This window comes from Nyctereutes procyonoides, unplaced genomic scaffold (genome assembly GCF_905146905.1).
Source record: "Nyctereutes procyonoides isolate TBG_1078 unplaced genomic scaffold, NYPRO_anot_genome, whole genome shotgun sequence".
Lineage (NCBI taxonomy): Eukaryota > Metazoa > Chordata > Mammalia > Carnivora > Canidae > Nyctereutes > Nyctereutes procyonoides.
This window is the reverse complement of record NW_026575117.1, coordinates 11,292,732-11,312,434: the sequence shown is the minus strand read 5'-3', so window position 1 is coordinate 11,312,434 and position 19,703 is coordinate 11,292,732. Positions and strand designations below refer to the sequence as shown.

The 19,703-nt window shown below is 33.9% G+C and overlaps 1 protein-coding gene across 2 annotated transcripts in view; it reads right to left on the bottom strand.

Moving 5' to 3' along the window:
* GPATCH2 (G-patch domain containing 2) overlaps positions 1–19,703 on the bottom strand; it is a 169,461-nt gene that overhangs the window by 145,742 nt on the left and 4,016 nt on the right. Inside the window, exons 2-6 of one of the 2 annotated variants that reach the window (XM_055334028.1) lie at positions 12,615–13,331; positions 7,139–7,200; positions 4,146–4,328; positions 3,640–3,719; positions 1,435–3,512 (exon numbers count right to left, since the gene is read on the bottom strand). In XM_055334028.1, the coding sequence (XP_055190003.1) occupies positions 3,480–3,512; positions 3,640–3,719; positions 4,146–4,328; positions 7,139–7,200; positions 12,615–13,331 (1,075 nt within the window). In that variant the 3' untranslated portion in view covers positions 1,435–3,479. Of the gene's footprint in view, positions 1–1,434; positions 3,513–3,639; positions 3,720–4,145; positions 4,329–7,138; positions 7,201–12,614; positions 13,332–19,703 lie in introns of those variants that run through there. The other variant, XM_055334027.1, reaches the window with a different exon arrangement.

Here is a 19,703-nt window from a genome sequence, read left to right as displayed (position 1 = left end):
CAATAATACAAATGTTTTCTAAATCATGAGATTCTGTGTTTGGTATCTATAATAATGGTAACTATTTTATTTAATATATACTGTGTGACTAAAAAGGTTCCCAGCCTATGATGTATATATAATCTCATTTAATCCTGATAACACTTCTGCAAATTAAATACTGTATCGATTAAACAGAAAGAGAAGGTAAAGTTCAATTTATAATTTAAAAGTAAAAAAAAAAAAGAACCAGAGCAGGGATTCACCAAGTTCAGACTTCAAAAGCTCTAACTTTTCTGTAATACCACTTTTTCCTCAACAAAAATAAAGAGTCGATTCTCATTACTATTTGTGGGTTCCACATCTGCAAATTTGCCTACTCACTAACATTTATTTGTAACCTCCAAATCAATTTTTTTCAATTTTATTTTTAAGTCATCTCTCCACCCAACATGGGGCTTGAACTTACACCCTGAGATTAAGAGCTGCAGGCCCCAATGACTGAGCCAGCCAGGCACCACATTGTCAAATCAGTTCTTGTAGCACTTTTATGGTCATTCAGGAGCAGTGAAAAATTTGTCACCTAGTTCACGTGTGCATTCTCAACAGAGGTCACATAAGAAAACAGTATGCATTCCTGTTTCAGCTCTAATACTATAAACAAGGGTCCTTTTTGTGATTTATTCAGTGCCACATTTTTCAGTTTTGTGTTTTTCGTCAGCAATTTTTTGTTTTAAATGAACCCCAATACAGTGCTGATGTGTTGACAAGGGTTCCTAAGTATAAAGAAGGCCATGATGTGCCTTATGGAGAAATACTTGTGTTAGGGCAGCCTTGCTTGGGCATGGGTTATGGTGATGTTGGTCAAGAGTTTAATGTCAATGAATTAACAATATATATTAAGGTGTTTTTAGACACAAAGATAGCTAAAACAATGAATTATGTATTGATTGACTGATAAAAATGTTGTGACCAGAGGCTCACAGGAACCTAACCTGGTATTTCCCTTAGGAGCAATGGTTCAGTACTTGCTAATTAGTGTCCAGGGGCAACTTTATAGAACGTAAGTACAGTGAATGATGAGAAATCCAATTGAAAACTTTTCCCCTAAGAATGTATCCATTTCAGTAAAAGATTCTCCTGTCATTTCCTTCAAAGTCATCATTATATCTGTGTAGTCACTACTCATCTGTATAAGAGAAAGAAACCTTTTGTTGCCATTCCATTTAATGGGTTTTAGCTATGTGTTGACTTTTCTCAGAAAACTAATCTCTCTTAAAAGCAATCTAGACTTCTGGTGTGAAAGTCTAAGGAATTAAATTTCATTCTTATGTCATGGGTACTGTTTAAAATGACTGTTTTGTGACATTATAATTTTTAAGACTAGGTTGTTACATACAATATGGACAGTATGAGCAGCAGCAGCAGCAACAACAACAACAAAACTTAGCAGAGGAATTTAAAAATATCAGCACAAATTGGAACTCTTACCTTTCTTGTCCGAGTCAGATATTTTATTGAAAAAAAAAAAATTACAGTACTTAAAAATCCAAACAAGGACAATTCAGGATTGAAAGAAAGAAAACCTGAAGGAGCCCATTGTCTTCAGTAAAATTTGAATACAAAAAAATGTAGACCAGGAAAACAGTTTATGGCCTAATGCACTAGTTCCATGATAAACACACATATATAGTATATCTCCATCAAGTGACACTTAATCACCTTTTTACAATTTAGAGAGGGAAGGCAGCTTTTACTATGGTTAAGCCATGTATCATCAATACCATGAAGCTAGCCTATCAGATGTAATAGCTTCTATAAAATACCACAGTGAGATTGCAATAAGCCTAGAAAATGGGCTACAAATCCCAGCTATGCTCAAGCAAGCAGTGAACCAAAAATAAAAATAGGTAAAACTGAACCAAGAACTAGATAGCATTCATCTAGATTCATGATTGGTAAGGCAAAGTTCATAGGCCAAGGTTTTAAAGTGACTTATTCAGATCTAAAAGACAGTCATTATACAAAATAAAATAAAAGCATTTATGTAATTCAGGAAAAAAAAAATGAATTTTTACTCCAAAGGACATAGCACAAATAAGCTTACTTACAATGACCAAACACCACATTATTGTACCTCTAAAATATCACTTTAAATATGCAAAGGTAAAGATACTCAAAGTTGCACTTTATCATATTTAATCTCTCCAGTTTAGACAAGCAATCTAAAAGATGTCATACACTCTCTGCTTAACACATTTTCTGAAATCTTTCAGACTGTAATACCTTTGGGTAAAAGAAATGTCAACTTTAAGTTTCTTTTCCAATCATAATATTTATGTTAGCCATTAAATGCTGAATTAACAATTAATCCATACAACAGTATAAAAATACATGTATTAAATCACAGTTTTCATCAATTATTGGAATTTAATAAAAATATTAGTCATTTTAATATACCATTTTGAAGAATTCAAATGGCCTGAATGTTGTATACTGTCTAAATTATAGCATCAGTAGAAATGTTACATTTTCCCCTCTGTTTATGAAAATGAGCTCATGCAAGTATTTCTGACACTCACGGCGACACATACGGTCTGCCAAAGGTGTGCAAGCAGTGCTCACTTTTAAACATGACAATAGGATTCAGAGGCATACAGTATTAGTTGAAATACCAGCTTTCACATGATTTCCATAAACTCTAAGCCAAAATGATAATTTTGAGTGGTTTCAGGTATCAAACAAAGCAGATAATTTAAAAAATAATAGTAAATGATTCTACTAGCACAGACTAGTTACCACTGTGGTTAGCTTAAAACTAGGATGATTTTTTTTTTTTTTGTAGTACAATGAACACTATACTATAAAATACAATGGGTTTGTAATACAGAGCAGATTATTCAAGTAGAAAGCAAACTGAACAAAACAGAAATTCTAGTAAAGATTATCAACCTTACCTACTACTCATCTTAGCCCTTGTTAAAATACCCTGAGTAAAATGCAAATACTTTAAATAATGCTGGTTATATAAGACTTCTCTAAAAATGAGCCATAAATGTCAATGCATCATGTTTATTTACAACAGTCAGATATGTAAAAATTAGTTCTTAACCAATCACAATATAAACATTAAGGAATACTTATGTGAGATCTGGAAGATTTCCATTTTTCTAGCTTTTGTTAGCATTTTGGCAAAGCAAGTAATACATAAATGGATTCAATGTAAAAAAAAATCATAAAAGAGAAAAATATATAAAATTTACAGTAGTTCTACCCACCCTGGGCCAACCTAGATCCCTAGAAAGCCTCCCCAACCAGGTTCACTTCTGACTAAAGGAAGAATACCAGTCCTCCAGCAAAAACAGCCCCATCTTTTCATCAAAGAGGCTCTCACTTCAATGATATTCCTCCAGGGGAAGAGGACAGGAGCCAGGTTCCCTCGAATGTCATTCCCCAGATGTTCAAAACGTAACTAATTTATTAGCATTAGAAGATTTGGTTTATAGGGGAATCTCACTGGTCCAGTTTGTAGCCTACAAAAAAATGGATTATTTTTAAGTATAACATTAGAATATGAATAAAAGATGAGGATGTGGCTTTTTATTCCATAGAAATGGATACATTTCCAAACATGACAATTAAACAAAAAAGCATGCCTACCATTGGAGTTGTGGTCCCTCCTGATTTTTTAATGGTCTTAGAAGGCATTCCATGCAGGCGACTGAGTCTAGCTTGAAAACCTGGAAAATCAAAGTCTTCAATTTAGGAGATTCTATGATCATTGTTCCTTTCGAAACAGAATGCAGAATGAGTAGAAGGAAACATCTTGAAACTATCTGAAGCAATGTCTAGTAGGGTTCTAATGAGCTTAGTACACAACTACGGATTATTTAAGAATTAGGACATTATTCAGGGCTTTTCTTTCCTCCTGATTTACCTTTCTAACATTTCAACATTGTCATAATGGTCTTAGCAAGAAGGCAAGTTAACTTCTCCAATAATTAGAATGCATGATAAATGTAGTAGCTGAATTACTGTTCAACATGTTTCTTAACAGCATCTTATATTTAGACGCTTTCATTGCCATTTCAGCCTATCCTCTTTAATGATTATTCCTAGAGTCACCATAAGCCCACCATATTCAGCAGTCAGCAGGTGCTACTGACCTCTTCTTCCTGGATGCGACATAAGAGGGAAAGAACCAGTTAAGATACTTTCAAAGACAGGATCTGGTAAATTTTTGTCTAGCTCGGTAGGATCTTCCTTTTCCCACCAGGGCACAACTCCAGTGATGCCACAGGCTCCCCCTGATTCCTTCTCGTAAAACCAGTCACTCTGCTCATCATCACCTGTGTGAATACAAGAAATCCCCCAAAGATTCAGTTTTATTGTCCAAATACACAGTTATCAGATTTAGAGTTAAATACAAGAGAACAAATGAATTTGAATTTCAGAGAAACAAATTTTAACATCAATAAATAGTATCCACACAAAATTTTTAGTATGTCTAGATACTACATGGACATACTTATACTAAAGGAAGGATTTGTTATTTAATTAAAAGTCACATTTAACTGGGGATCCTGTATTTTATCTGGTAATCATTTATGTAATCTATACAGAAAACTTATTCTACATCATGACTTCACTAAAAAATGTTTTTTAACACTACAAGAACTGCCACCACAACAAAAACACAAGCTTTTCTGTTTTAGAACCAATTAAAAAATGTGAAGAAAAATAAATGTGGCTAATTCTAGGGCAAACATTGTAGAGAAATCCAGTTAAGTTACTACCCTTTCCAAATTAAAGAAAAACAAGCCTTAATCTCCTATGGAGAATTAAAAGTATAAAACTGTAGAACCTGTTCTCTGCAGCTGATAATGGCATATAATTAGCTTAATTTCATGATTTGTATGGAGTGTAAAAGGGGAAACAATCATGAACAGATGTGACTAAATGAAATTAATCTGATTAAGTTCATTAAGAAATAGTTGTGAAAAACTTGATTTTAAATGAAAAGTGACAATACCACAGAATTTACAAAGAAACTACACTGGAATACAATAAGCAAGATGTTTTTAAAACAGAACACAATCCATAGTAAGTCTGACTTTTGGGAACATCCATGAGTGTAACCATGGAGAAATGATCCATTTAAAATTCAGTTCAAAATGTACTGGTGAGTGGACAGTATTTTGTTTTTAATACCAAAAATATGAATCAACAGATTTTTGTTTTCACAATAGGAATAAGGAGGCAAAAATACAGAAGACAGATGGCTTTTAAAAATAAGTGACAAACACATTTTGAGTATGATCCTTGATTCATTAAAGTCTCCGTGATTCTCTGAAAAACTACTAATTCTGGTTTTTAAGAGGGTCATCACAACTACCATAAAGTCTTTCCCTTTACTGAAAGAGATTTCTGACTTCTAAAATATCTTACTACAAATATTTTTAAAAGCACACTAGAAAAAAAACAAAGCTTCAATCAAAAATGACTTTACAGGAAACAGCCATACTTCAAATTGTGAGTGAAAAGTTTAAAGCATTTGGAAAACCAAAGCCACCAGTTTATTTCAATTGAGGATTTAATAAAAATTAATTTTTAAAAATGACCACATTTCAAAGCACATAAGTATTACTTCTTTTACTGATAATTATATTAAAATTTCCCAGAACAGGTACAGGTACAAGAAAAGAAAAGGAGTCACTTGAAGCTAATTATCCTAGATGTTAATTCCAGTGGAGACAATGTTATTATGGAGAAATGAGGTTATTTTTTTTTTATGTGATATACAACTTTGTTCTTAATAGGGAAATCACATAGTGACAGATTACAAACTTGAGCTCTGAAGTCAGACCAATTAGAATTGCAGTGTCTGCAACACTGGGGAAGGTATCTAGACTCTCTGAGCCTAGGTTTCACCAAACGCCCCCAAAAAAGACTCTCCTGGAGAAAAGCGTAAGTAAATTGAATTACAAAAATGCACTTAGAAATGTAAAATATAATAAGCTCATGATAAATGGTAGCATATTATTCTATACCTTTCAGAGCTTTTCAAAGAGGGACAGATTTCTCTAAAAGTTATTTTTCAAAAGTTTTTTTTCATTTCATTTCAGTACCAAGTACAACATTTCTAATAACTTTGAGGAGACACGTGTATTTAAATGAGAATTTCAGTATATTATCAAGGTATCAAAGCTCACTCTGAGCCTCAGGGTTCTAACATATTTCAGCAGTCTCTTAACTTTAAAAAGTCTATGGTCTTTAAAACAGTATGCACCTATTTACCTGGAATATATATGGCTTTATAAGTAAGCAACAATGATAGATCATTTATTTTATTCCTACTGCCAGGAGGATGAACAGACTAAGAGAAAAACGCATAGGTAGCTACTATTTCCTTCTTTTTTTCCTATCATTAGACTATAATTTTTTTAGACTATTTATAATTTAAAACAAAGTTTTGGTTTCTTTTTTCCCCTTAGAACTTACTGCTTTCCTCTAAAGATTCTCAAGAAAGGCAGATAACATTTGCAGGTATGCCTCCTGCCTCCTTACTCAGTTTTTTCCTATTTTCTTCCCAAATAGGTAGCTTCAAAATAATGCCATGGGAAAGTGTGAAAAGCTTCGGGGAACTTCAAAGATGTAAAAAGATCTAAGTGGTAAGACATGACTGTTTAACAGTTTACAATATTGAACTCATGAAAAGTGTCTAATTACTTACGAACTGGATAGGATGAATAAATGTCACAGCTGAATAAAAATGACAAATGACTTGCAAATCCACCTTTATTAATGCTTACACAGTATTAAACACATGTGGAATCAGGTGGAGACTGAGAACCGGTGTCTTGTGAACTTGCTGAGACAAAATTGAAAAGACTGATGTACGTAAAGCTTTCTTAAAGAAGATGATCCTTCCTTAATATTATTAGCTCTACATACTAGCTTTTGGAGATAATCAATTACTTTAGGTCATGAAGACAGGGTACCCTGCATAGTATAGAAAATAACCAAACCCCAGTCCACTGACTAGGTGTGTGTAACTTAAATGGATTGCAGTCCTGAACCTAGGAAATAACTAGTAAAAAGCACAACTTTAAAATGAAGACGTTTTCCCAAAAGAATAAAAGAAATAGCATTTCAGTACCTTGTCTTCCCTCATCATTCGTAAATAAGCCAGCATCAGTGCTGCTGAGACTGCTGGAATCACTGCAATAAAGGAAAAGGAAAAAAAAAAAAAAAAACAAAAAAACAAAAACAAAAAAAAAACAGATCAAAAGAACAATTGATCTCTCAGTCGTAAAATTTTAAAGAGACATGGCAGTTCAGAGATGAAACTTAAGCCTGATAAAGATCGGAAAGAAAACAAGATGATTTTTTTTTAATCAAACTGCAAATATTCTGGTTCCATTAACTACAGAGCATATTATTTTTGGCACATAAAACCACAGGAATCTAATGGGACCCTGACAGTAAGCCAGATGTGACTGCGACGAGGTGCTGACACAATTGATGCATTTTATTATCTGCTTTCATTGAATGCTCACTGCTCCTTTCTTATGTCATGCAATTCAGCCTGAGTGTGGAACACCACTGCTCAATAAAATGGGCAAAGTCTCAATCAAAGGCAGGCTCAGCCTTTCTTCAGCACATGACATGCAAGGGCCCAGGATGAAATTACTTCTCATGACCACATTTGCAAATATTCTGGAAAAAGACATTACTTAAGAATTCATAACAACTCTATTACTTGGCAAGGAAGAAAAAAAAGTTTACAATGGTAACAATCCATTAAATCAACGTTAAAATCTCTCTGAGTAATCACCGAGCAAAATATGGAATACTGCCAATATTAAGGAGGAGGTCTAAAAAATAACAGGTTCTCCATACTTCCAAAGAAGTTCGAGTATGATACAATGTCAAATTTCATATACAAATTAAACAGTAGATATTCAACTGACATAAACTGTCAGTACTAGTTCTAAGGGAAGCAATACTTAATCTAGTTAGTTAAAAGTTGAAAAAACAAGATCATGTAACAAGAGGTTTGGCCTCTAAACAAAATTGATAATGTTCTTTAAAAATTCTCATATACTCTTTTCTTCCTGTAATTCCTAATGTTAACCAGTCAGGAAATTGCCCCAGGAGAATTTTGTCATACTTTCCCATTAACGTGTACAACCCTATAACCTGACATACTAAACAAAACTGATCTGTTTTTTTAAAAAAAATTAATCTGCTTTAAAAGATTTAAATTGAGAGTTTAGGATTAAAAGTATAGATGAGATCTAAATCCCTGTTATCTGAATATAGGATATCATTTCAATTATTTGATTTTTTAAAAATAAAAAGCATAAGGATTTATTAAGTGGTTCATTTTCCCAAAGAACTCTAAGTACCATTTTCTTTAATTTTCTTCATATTAGGAGAATGTATGAAGCTCCCTATACTGCACAAGTGTTAATGAAAGAAAGGAATACTTCCTTAGACAATCACACTCATAACTGCTATTTACAAACATGCACGTTCTCTTAGGCACAGAGATGTCTGAGTATTAAAAACACTTCGAAAACTTCATTTTATTTGCTATCTAGCTGGGTAAACTACTATTGACTTTTTTTCTCTTCAGTGACTGATTAGTTCTTTCCTGTCTGCCTGCATCAACACAACCCTAACACAGGGCCTTATCCTACATACCCTGAGTCACAATTCTTTTTCTGAAATCCTTGAGGCAAAATGTATTTGAAATTCACAATTTTTCAAAGTCTGGAAAGATATGTTCTAAAATGCCTAAAAGGGGTATAGGGTAGTGTACCAGTATCAAACCTATTAATATGGTTTTTCAAATAAATGAATGAATATCCATATTAAATCCAGGTCAAGCTAGGTCTGGCCACCAATGAATTAGCTTTTCACAGCTTTCAGAATTCAGATTTACAGATAAAGGATTGTGAAACTATGTGCTCTTTTTTTTTTTTTTTTGGAGGGAGGCGGGATACAATGGTCTTCTAATTTCTGAGTTCAGATTCACTTCTTTTAATATTCTACATACAGCCAAGCTCATATTTTATAAATATAATTTGCTGGCCAAAAATATTATGATATCCTGGATGGGATCCTGGAACAGAAACATTAAAAAAACAAAAAACAAAACAAGGAATTTCTAAAACAAGTACTGACTTTTGTTAATAACGTGTCAACATTGGCTTATTCATTCAGACTAGTACATCACAGTAATGTATGATATTAATAATAGGGGAAACTGGGTACAGATATATGGGAACAGGATATACAGAAAATCTCTGTACTATCTTTACAATTTTCTATAAATCCAAGTGTTCTAAAAGAAAAAGTTTATAAAACATACATGTGTATATCTATGCATATATACATATATAAAATAAATAAAATAATAAAGTATTTTCTATTAAAAATCTAAAATTACTTCCCCAAACTTGTTGGATTAAATATAGATTTCAAGGCTCTGTATGGATGAGACCTACCTAAATTCTTCCCATCTCTATTTCTGGCTTATGTTCTTTCTCCAAGTGGTATCCCAATTTTCTCTTTCCTCTCTCTGCCTTCGTACTTTTTTTTTTCCTTAAGATTTTATTTAAATTTAAGTTAGTTAACATATAGCATATTCTTAGTTTTAGGGTTAGAATTTAGTGATTCATCAGTTGCATATAACAGCCAGTGCTCATCACATCAAGTGCCCTCCTTAATGTCCATCACCCAATTACCCCAGCCCCCTACCCAGTTCATCTCCAGCAACCCTCAGTTTGCAACCCTCCTATATTTAAGAGTCTCATGGTTTGCTTTCCTCTCTGTCTTTATCTTATTTATTCTTTTTAAAGAGAGAAGGAAATCAAACTTCCCCTTCCAAGAGCAGCTTAGTCCCTAATGATCCTTATCTTCATTTGGCATCTTTTCACATGTGTTTTAAACAACATGTCTCCTTATTTATATTTCACCTCATTGACATCTAGCTAGTTGCTCCAAGTACATCATGTAGTTGTTAGCATGTTCAATAAATCAGAACAAGAACTTATATATGGAAGCAAGTCTTTTCATTTTTGGCATCTGACAGCCATTATGGCTTATCTCCAAGGACAAGTCTTCCCACATTTTTTTTTTTTAGCATGACTTTTATAGCACAGTATTTGGAGAATATATTCCACAATGGTTGTCAAATTAATGTTTGTACACTAATCCCAATCCTCTGCCCCAATCTGTTCATTTCCTGTATTTTTTATTCTTGACACCAACACACTGAGAGTCCTATTTCTCATTCATCCTCCCAAATACAGTCAACTCTCCATTGATTCCAACTCTTAAAATGGCTCTCCTATTGTTTTCCCCTCTACTATCACTGCCACAATTTGGCCCTCCCTTAAGGATGAACTGGAGGTCGGTCAAAACCAAAAAAAAAACGACATTACTGTGCTATAAAAGTAACTCAAGAAAATGTAAATCTAATTGAGTTTCTTCACTATTAAAAAGTCTTCACTGGCTTTCCTTTATATGATGAAATCCAAACTACCATAGCACACAAGATCTTCAAGACACACTGCCATAGGCTCAATGCCACTTTGTTCTAGTAATAATCAATTATATGCCATTTTCCCAGATATGTTCACTTTGCTTCACAATCCACACCTTTGCATAAGCTGTTCCTCTACCCAGGAATGCCATTTCCCTTCAACATCTGAACAATACTTAAACCTCAGCTCCTTTAGGAAATTCTCCTTTACCAGTACTTTCTGCCTGGCATACTTCATTTTCATCATTTGCTTATCTGCTATTCTAAACAACCGGGCTGTAGGAAACAGGGTCCGTTTTTAGTAATCATCCCACAGAGGAAACCTGCATCTAAGTCTTAGGTAACAATAAAAATAGTTTCATAGCTAAGTTTAAAAAAAAAGAAGGGGCACCTAGGTGGTGCGGTCTGTTTAGTGTCTGACTCTTGGTTTCAAAGGTTCAGGTCATGAGCTCAGGGTGGTGAGATTGAGACCTGCTTCAGGCTCCACGCTCAGCATGGGGTTGGCTTGTGATTCTCTCTCTCTCTCTCCTTCTGTCATGCACCTCCCCCCCCCCCAAAGTGTACTCTCTTTAAAATAAATAAATCTTTTAAAAAAAAGACTAATAAAAGAAAAATATTAAAAAAAATATTCTGGAGTGAAAACATCCTCTTCGAAAATTTGTACCTGGGCTGTTGACTGCTGGGTAGCCTGATCATATCTAATAGATACTCAGATATTTTTTACAATGAAGAGAAATGAGAGTTTCATCTCATTTTTCTTCCAGGATAGATGTCTGTCAATACAAGGCAGATATCAATAAAAGAAAGGCTTGGAGGATCAATACAAAAGGCAAGTAATCTGTAAATAATCCAGAAATGAATACTATCTCCATTGCCACATACTCTCCCTCCCAGTGACTGAGCAAAATAATCACTTTCAAGTCAAGCTAGGTGGTCCCCAGTCATAATGGCCCAATTACCATACAAGTAATTTTCATTCTGGTATAAAAATGCCAACTTTTTTGGAAGAAATGCAGATATCATAAAATTTTCAAAGCTTTCCTGAAACATTTTATTTTGAGCAATTTTTACTTCTTTTGAAAAATTACCTAAATAGCAAACCATCACTGATAAAGGGCCCATCCTATAAACTTCTATCAGGTCCTATTCATGTTTCTAATCATATCTATAAGCCAATATATATATGTATATATATATATAGCTATATATATTATTAAATATATACATATAAAATCCATGGTTCATAACCTACATGATTAAAATAATGCCAATCTTACAAATCAAAATCAAATACTCTTTGTCAGCAAGGATTTTTTTTTCTGGATCATAGTTCTGTGGTTTTAAGAACATGCCTATAAGGATGAACAAAGTCAACATTTTCTCATTTCTTGCAGTAGCATTAGTTCTGTGTAAAAGAAAAATGATCACTTACCTCTGACGCTGTTAAAATTGTACTTAATAATTATCATTGTGGTATACCTGCTTTCTAGGATAGATAGATTAGACTAGCTGCCAAAGGATCATTGTTTTCTCGTTTGTCTAATGACAAGATCAAGTGTTTCTAGACTATAAATTAGGTTTTACAATTCATAAATAATCAGATTTCTCAGCCATCTAGAGACTTCTTAAAATACCAAGCCATACATGTTGAAATGGTATGAACTTTTGATTCTCAAGTATCAATATAAACTGATGAATTGTGACCCTAAAAAGCACCAAAGGCTAAAGCTCTATAATTAAACAAATAAATAATTATAAATCCAATTCCAAGAGTTACAAATGTGCTGTTATTCAAAAGCACATTCTTTCCCACTGAAAAACTATTTCCTTTTCTCTTTATAGCTGAAAATTAAGTCTTTATAACACAATCAAAAGATGTTGTGTAAATCAAAGAAGCAATTTTGTGCTAAACATTGTAAATTATAAGGAAATATAACCATGGTTAAAACAGTAATATCACTATTGTTATATTTTATTATTATAATTTATAATTATGTTAAAATAGAATTAAAATACAAAACACATTCAAGCACAAACAATGGAGACACATATTTTTATACTTAGAGAATATAAAAGTCACCTTTCACTCATGAGTTCATCTGAGACTTTTTGCTCTTCATAGTCCATTTTGTCCTTACTGGTCTGGCTTACTTCCTCACTTTCTAAAACTACTCCTTCATCTTGGATTTTTGGCCCTTGTCTAATTATTTTCAATTTCCTTTTTTTGACTTTGTTCTTGGTAAACTCTTGATATTGGTAAGCTCTGTCATTGTCCATGTCCTGGTCTCTACAACCTTCAAGGGGCTGGGTCATTGTCCGTTTGTTACAGATGTCCTGTGGGAGGTCCACTGCCATGCGTTTGACCTTTCTCCTTCTGCGCAGAGTTCTGTTCCCAAGGTTGTCCATGGCAAAATCTGATTCGTGCCATAGAGGTCTTTTTCCTCGTATATTATTATTTAAGTTTGATGATGGCCTGCGTTTAGCCACTAACATTTGGTCATCAGAGTCACTATGATCTTTTTTATTATTATTGTGATTCTCTCTATAGTCCTTGCTTGGTTCTTCTAAACTAGAATCAGAGCCTTCACTTAAGCAGTGGCCAGGCTCCCATGGGTGATGAACATTATACGACCTTCGTTTTCTCCCTCTCCTTTTCCTTGCTTGGCGTTTCAGAGGACAAGACATACTTCGAGAATGATCGCCTGTTTCAGCAAATCCACCTCGAGCTTGCTCTGAGCTCTCTTCCAACGCGGAGACAAGATCATGAACCAGTTCTTCCATGGTTCGACTGAAATGCCTACATTTTAAAGAAAGAAAAAAAATTAAAGAAAATAACCGTATTAACCCAGTTTATTACAGCAGATAATTCACTCTAAGTCTAAAATTAAGTTATTATAAAGCATGTTTAAAAGTGATTTTTCTATTCAAGATATTATAGTATCAAATATTCTGACTCATTTTTAAGTTCCTTTTTCTTGTACAAGTTCTTTTATTAAACATAGGAATTACTTCAAGGCACAGTAACTATATTAGCAATGAAATATCCCAGTAATTTCATATTTTTACTGTGTAATTATGGGAAAGTTGTTTCTGCTTAAGTCACTTTTCATTAGTCTACTCCTGCTCTTGCTCTACAGTTCTCCTAGAACAGATATAGAGAAGACTTTCTCAATCCTTCTTCCAACCATCCCCTCCTCCTAACTGACTTCTAAGTGAAGAAGGAAGCTGTATAATTCTTTACTCACCACATGCTCTACCCAGTCACTACCACAATAGGCAAGGGAGATGGAAAGACTGACAGGTACTTTCAAGATTTGTAATATATGTTTTTTTTTTTTTTTTTAAAGAGTTTAACCAGATACTAGGCATATATTTAGGCCACACTAATTTCATAACTCAGTCAAGCAGAAACTATGTTCTTATTCACACTGGAGCCTCACAGGTCTAAAATGGCCCTTCATTTTTTCTTACAATTCCTTCTGAGACAGTTTCTTGGCTTTTTTTTTTTTTTTTAAAGAAACAAACAAAAACCTCTGAATTATGTTACCAGTGAGAAGATTATCCACTTGTCAGTTAGGATAAACATTAAGCATTCCTTAGGAACTTTTATAAAGCATACTGGCCTTTTCCAAACCCAACTCCCAAAGAGTCTAAATCAGTTGGTGATGGAGAATCCAAAATTCTGATTTTAATTTTAAACCTTATAGGTAATTCAAATATGTATCTTCGTTATAAAAATTGTGATTCATCATTTCTGAGTTCTAGAAGCACCTAGGGATCAAAATATTCCGAACTACAGAGGCAGGGGTAGGCGCACTTTTCTGTAAAGGGCCAGATAGTAAACATTTTAGGCTTTGCAGTCCATTAGGTCTCTGTCATAACCACTCAACTTTAGCCACTGTAAGGTGAAAATAGCCCTAGGCAAGACATAAATGAATGGATATGGCTATGTTCTAATAAAATTTTATTTACAAAACCAAATGATGGCTGGCCATAGTTTGCTGACCCCTGGTTTATATAGTCTCTACAGTCTATAATTTTAGGCATTTGCAAGTTCCCAATAATAACTTTTAACTTTGTCTTTTCATTTTAACAACCTGAAAACAAACATACATTGTAATTCAACCAGATTTACTACTTATTAGATGATGTACACATACAGCTTCTAACACAAGTACTTACTATGTGCTAGGCCCATTTTAAAGTGTTTCATATGCATTAGGTCATTTCATTCTCACATAATAAGTGTATAAGGTGATATATGAGATACAGAGACAGAGACACTAAGGGCAATTGGCCCAAAATGACACACCTAGGAAATGGTATAAACAGGTCTCAAATTCCAGCAATCTGATTCTAGAGCCTGAAATCTATAGCCGAGAAGAGCATCCTAGTACTACATAATTCCAATAACCAGTTTGCATTTTTGTTGATGAGTGATGTAACAGCAGGTGGTACTATTTTATTTTATTTTATTTTTTAAAGATTTTATTTACTTATTCATGAGAAACACAGAGAGAGAGAGGCAGAGACACAGGCAGAGGGAGAAGCAGGCTCCATGCAGGAAGCCCGATGAGGGACTGGATCCCGGGACTCCAAGATCATGCTCTGAGCCAAAGGCAGACGCTCAACTGCTGAGCCACACAGTTGTCCCAGGCGGTACTATTTTAATTGTTCAGACAGATTTAATATACATCTATGTAAAGCCAAATTACTCAAGTTTGGCATCATATTCTTTTTAACAGAAAAACGAAAAAATGGAGACCTGAATCAACACATGACACAGGGCAGAAAAAGTGGTGAAGGTGTGATGAATCCGAAGGACCAATGCTGTAGCCGTCAGTAGAACGTACACTGTGAGCAATTCACTAAATGGACATATTCTTTCATTTAATGAGTTTGAATTTTCCAGATCTCCTTCGGCATTCTGAATGAATAAAAGCTTACGTGGACACACCTCTTTAAATATATATGTTTTATATAAACTCTGGAGAACCACTAAAAGGATCCTATATGTTACTAAGGTTTCAGAACACTGCATATGATTATGAGAAATATGTCACATAGAATTGTAGCCAAAAGAAAGGCTATAATCCTGACTAGATAATCCAAATGGGTGTTTTCGCCATTACCTCTGTTATAATTGCCTTTTTGTTTTTCTTTTATTACATCATTTGTTCATTTTGTTCATTTCCTTTAATACTATTTCTTCGGAAGAAATGTAGTCTGAAAGACCTATTATCTCTGAATATAATATAGTAAGATATAATTCATTTGAAGCCAGTTTAACATGTCTTATAATAAAGATCCCTGTCTAAAAGAAGACTCAGTATCACCTGGTTCTCAAGTAACTTACTTTTTGAAGATTCAGTTTTCTTACCAATGGGTAGGTGACTAGGTCTAAAAATTAATATAAAATTAACTCAATGCATGAATACAACCTCCAACTAAATCTGCAGGTTACTTTGGAAGTCATAATCCAGTGCTTTACTTTAAAAAGAAAATGTGGTGTTCCTAACATTAGGTAAAGGTTAGCAATCAGGTTCAACCAATTGAAATGTGTCTTCAAATAATTTCATTTAAAAATAACTGCATGGAGCCTGCTTCTCCCTCTGCCTGTGTCTTTGCCTCTCTCTCTCTGTGTGTGTGACTATCATAAATAAATAAAAAATAAAATAAATAAAAAGAACTGCTGTAACAGACATAGCTTAAGAAAATAGAACTGATAATATTACTAAGAATGAGTGCAAAACTTCTTTTGCCATCATTAAAATTGTCACCATGATTTTATATTTTCTTGAGAGCTTAAAAAATTTTAACCAGAAGAACCCAATTGATGCCATGATGTCACTCAAGTAGGAATCCGATATGAATATCAACGAATACAATTACTTTAAGAGAGTTTTTGGGGTGCCTGGGTGGCTTAGCTGGTTAAGCATCTGACCCTTGATTTCGGCTCGGGTCATGATCTCATGGTTGTGATATTCAGGCCCACGTCTGGCTCCACAGTGGGCACAGAGAGCCTGTTTGAGATTCTCTGTCCTCTTCTTCTACCTCTCCTCTCCCTCTCAAAAAAAAAAAAAAAAAAAAAAAGACTTCCTAAAAACCCAATAATAATGCAGAAAAAAAATACATTTAACATAAGTGCCATTCAGAGCTCATCAATTTTTTCCCCTTCAGTTTCAACTAACCAGACTACTGCAAGCCAAAATCCCTGTTAATAAGCCAGTAATATTAGTCAAGCTGCTTCACTTGTATCTCTCAGGGAAAACTGCCATCAACTGCCCTCACAGAAATAAAGTCGTTATAAGAGATCACCATATGACCAATAGCTCATTTATTTTCTTGGCGTTTACACTGAAGACCACTGTATGGAGACACTTTATCTTCAAGATAGTTTATTAAATGAGACCTTTCCTATTGAAGAGGAAACCTGGAAATTCCTAACTTTCTTGTAGAAAAACCTGTGTTTATTAAGCATTATTGTTGTAAAGTTTAAATTACGGTAAAATTCAGTGAATTACCACTTAGCTAATTAGAACGACAGTCACATTTATAAAACCATTTCTCTTTATTTGGAATTCAATGGAAATGATACCTTTTGAGAACAGTTTGCATTGAGCACAATGTCTCAGATACCCCGTACCTAACAGTTTTCTTAAAATACTCCAAATGAATAGAATAAAATTATAGTCCCACTATCCATATAAAGTTGGATTTCATAAAAGGAAATGACCTGAGTAGATAGGCATTTTGGTTTTGTGTAGGTATTACATTGCTTATGATCAACCCAAAACTTGATATGTCAGTTTTGGGTAGGAATTTTTTGCCAAATGTTAAGTTTGTTTGTCCTCCTCTGGGCAATATTAAACTTCCAACAAAATGAGTCAATTGCTCTCTCTGGCTTTCTTAACACGGAGCTCTAATTAATTCAGACAAAGGCCTTTCCTAAAGATGCATGTTTGAGAGTGAGGATGGTCAATGAGTGTAGAAAAACTGGCACTGAGTTTAGGGTTTTCTTTCAAATGTTTCTGGTTCAAGAGAGAAGATGCAGGAAGCTGCCTTAGTCCAAACTTACTGTTCCTATGTTCCCAAAGAACTGGCAGTTGACTGATAAACCAAGGACTCTCAAACAGCGGTCAACAAGGTATAGGCAGGCACAGCAGGAGATGAAGCCCAAGGAACCCCACCCCCCAAACTGATCCCCCTAATAACTAACAACTGTCAACGACTATTACTTTTTAAAGACTCTCTTAGCAATAACCACTATTCGTAGGAGGATAAAATATAGCAAAATCTCCTTGCCTAGATACTGATAAAAATAATTACATAGTAAGATGATAGGCATGTGTGTCTACTGAATAAACCCAACAAGTTCATTAGTAAACAAAAATCTTCTGATAAATAAAAGGTAACTGACTACAGCTGACAGATACCTAGAAAAGGAAAAAGAAATCAAAGACTCCTTATCACTTAGTACACAGTAAAATTCTCATCTTCATCTCTGTAAAACATGAATTCACTCTTCTACAAAGTTAAGGAACTCCAGCAGTGGAGTGCTAAAATGAAGTTAAATGTTGCCAAATACAACTGCTTAATTGGCTCTTAAAAATTTAAGGATATAGTCATTTATGTGTTAGTTTCTATATGACTAAAAACTCAACGTGTACAAAACCAATGTACAAAGAGTACCTAGTCAAGAGCTATGCTGATGAATATATGCTATGATTGATCAGAAACTTAAGAAAATAGTCTCAGAATTACGTATCTCAATATTCATGTTAGCTTTTGCTTAAGACAGGAAGGGTTGTTTGGTCATAAAGTAAAATCAAAATTAACACGTAACAGTGTAGACCATGACAATGGGTGATTAAACATGCAAAAAGTAAGCCTGAAAGATGCCCCATCAAGGGCTAAATTTCATGACTAATTAATCAAAATATGGTCGGTCTGTAAGGATTATTTTATGTTGGATTAAAATTTCTGCTGCTTATAGGAATTTATAAATTTCCTTCTTTAATGGTAATATATTTGTCAAATAAGTATTTATCTCAGCCTAGTAACCTATTAAATGATGAATAGAATTATCTCCTTTTATATATCTTAGGGAAGGTAATCTTAGGAAAAACAATAACTCTAACATTAAATGTTAACATTTAAGCTAGTTTAGAAATTCCTTGACCTATTTAAAGCATTCATCAGAAGTAACATTATCTCTCTTTTTGAAAGAGGTAGCAGGGAGGAACTTATTATGAAACATGTAAAAGCTAATTACAACTTTACATTAACACTAGGCAATGCATATGGTACAGAATTCTCTAGATGGGGGAAAAGGCTGGGAAGAACCTGTAGAGAACATGAGCTTTAAAGTCAAATCTATGAATCTGGAAGCTAAATTTGACTATATTCATTAGCTAGAGGACCTTGAACAAATTACTTATCTTCTGATTCTGTTTATTCATCATAAAAAATGGTATACTTTCTACCTTGACGGGATTCTGTGGGATGAGAGTGGTTACTTAAATGTGAGAGCAGTTATTTCATCTTTCAACAACCTCAATATACAAATAGAGTGGTCAGTGAAATATCAAATCATTTTGCTTTTAAGGTAGAACCACATTATGAGTCCTGAGGATATCATAATAAAGGCACAGACCTGATCCTTTCTGTGTTCTTGAACCACTCTGAATCACAGGGAGAGGGGGAATAACAGATATTCGCAAAAATCTTGTATGTGATTTCAAAAAATTCATGTACTCCTTAAAGGTTTTCATAGATCTTAAGAAAAAAAAAAACTAAAAAACACAAAATTAATGCTGTATATCTTAGTCTACCTTAGTAACACACAAATAAAAGAAAAAATAAACTACAGAAAATCAAGCTTCCAAGTTAAGAGTTCTAAGTTCTCTACCAAACAGAAAAAGTCATTTCCCATAATGCTCAACTGACTTGCACTCAACTGGAGGTGCTGATGGTACCTGCTATTTTGTCACTTTTGTTACCACAGGTACACCCAGAGAGCTTTCTTCTTCCTTACTCTAGCACTCTAGCACTTTGGGGGTAAACAAACAAACAAACAAACAAAACAAAAAAAAAAACATACATGGGTTTAGAAAAAAGTCTAATTCTACTTTCGAAAAAGTGATTTAATAAATCAAGATCATTTATA